The 1,341-nt window shown below is 44.6% G+C and overlaps 1 protein-coding gene across 1 annotated transcript; it reads right to left on the reverse strand.

Annotated features, from left to right (window-relative positions):
- Positions 1-5: 5 nt before the first annotated feature.
- LOC128276943 (uncharacterized) lies at positions 6-626 on the reverse strand (the record flags this gene model as incomplete). Its single annotated transcript, XM_053015402.1, has 1 exon — positions 6-626. A coding segment is annotated over exon 1 (621 nt), but the record flags the coding sequence as incomplete, so codon positions are not given.
- Positions 627-1,341: the final 715 nt, after the last annotated feature.

A 1,341-nucleotide genomic window follows, 5' to 3' on the forward strand; every position in this document is an offset into this window, starting at 1 on the left:
ATGCGTGTTTCCTCCACTTGTTTTCCTTTCGCTCGCCGTCGTCGTTCGATGGGTTCGGCAAGCTTGATTGTACGCTCCGATGCGGTTGCCTTCAGGGCGGCTGGTTTGACGAAAGGAATCTTTTTCAAATCTGAAAAAGATAACGAAGAAAGAACTTGGTAATCACGCAATTCCAACCAATCCTTATGTCTTTGCCATTCATCCGGCGACATGCCTTTTGGACCATTAATTTTCGGAAGCTCCACGCCCGCCAGCTGAGAGTAAATGGTGGTGGAACTTTGCTTTATCTTTTTCTTCAACTGTTCCTGGCGCTTTGGCGCTAACAAGTGTTGGTATTCCTCGTGAACGGCAAATAGATTCCGGACCCGTGGTAAAGCCAATTGCTGGATGCGTCGCGATGCATACGGTTCTTTATACGAGCGCACAATTTCGGTCTCTTGCCTGCGAGGAACCACCGCGTGGCGAGAAAACTTAGCGTGAACATATCGTGGACGAGCCAAGTAGTCGATCCTTCGAGTGGATTTGTAGCGCTTCTGTTTGCTGGACAACCCATCGGATTGCTGCCGAAGGTGATCTCCCTCCGGGCAGTGACAGGGTGTGTAGCGAACATAACTACCATTAGCCATGTTTTTGGCCTTATCTTGGAACGGAACGTCTTTCGGACAAGAGCAAAATCAAACCGCAGCAGCAGCCTAATGAAATGCAATGTCTACTGATGCAAGCATGAAATGCTAATGAATGTCTACTAAGATATGCATCGTTGTTAGAGCTGTAGACCTCCTGTAGCGCAGCCTAAAATCGAAGTGTGTACGCAGCCTAAGTTCGAAGTGTGTACGCAGCCTAAGTTCGAAGCGTGTACGCAGCCTAGGTTCGTCTAATCTTCTTCTTCTATATCTTCTATATATAAGGTTGGGGAAAAAGAAATCCATTATTTTTGGGTGAAATTCAAAACATTTTTTAAGATACTTCCGATGGTCCGATTTACGTCAAATATGTACCGTTTTGTTGGAAAATTTGTTGTCTTTTCAAAGGTAGGCTGGTATTGCCTCTTTTGTAAAAGGCTTAGTCGTTATTGACGAAAAACTGGAGCAATCCATTTTTACAACCCTTTTTTGATCTCAGTTTTTCATCACACAGGAAATTTTTTAATGCGCGAAAAAGGTGTCAATCGCTTAGGGCATAGTCCGGACTATACGGTGGATGCATTAAAATATCCCAAACAAAATCTCGGACTTTTTGGTGAGTCACTAAAGACGTGCGTGACATTTCGTTTTCATAATGGAACACAAAACCTCTTCCGTTGGCCGATTCTGGTCGTTTCTGGGCAATTGCTAGCTTTGA

Source organism: Anopheles cruzii, unplaced genomic scaffold (assembly GCF_943734635.1).
Source record: "Anopheles cruzii unplaced genomic scaffold, idAnoCruzAS_RS32_06 scaffold03138_ctg1, whole genome shotgun sequence".
Taxonomy (NCBI): Eukaryota; Metazoa; Arthropoda; class Insecta; order Diptera; family Culicidae; genus Anopheles; species Anopheles cruzii.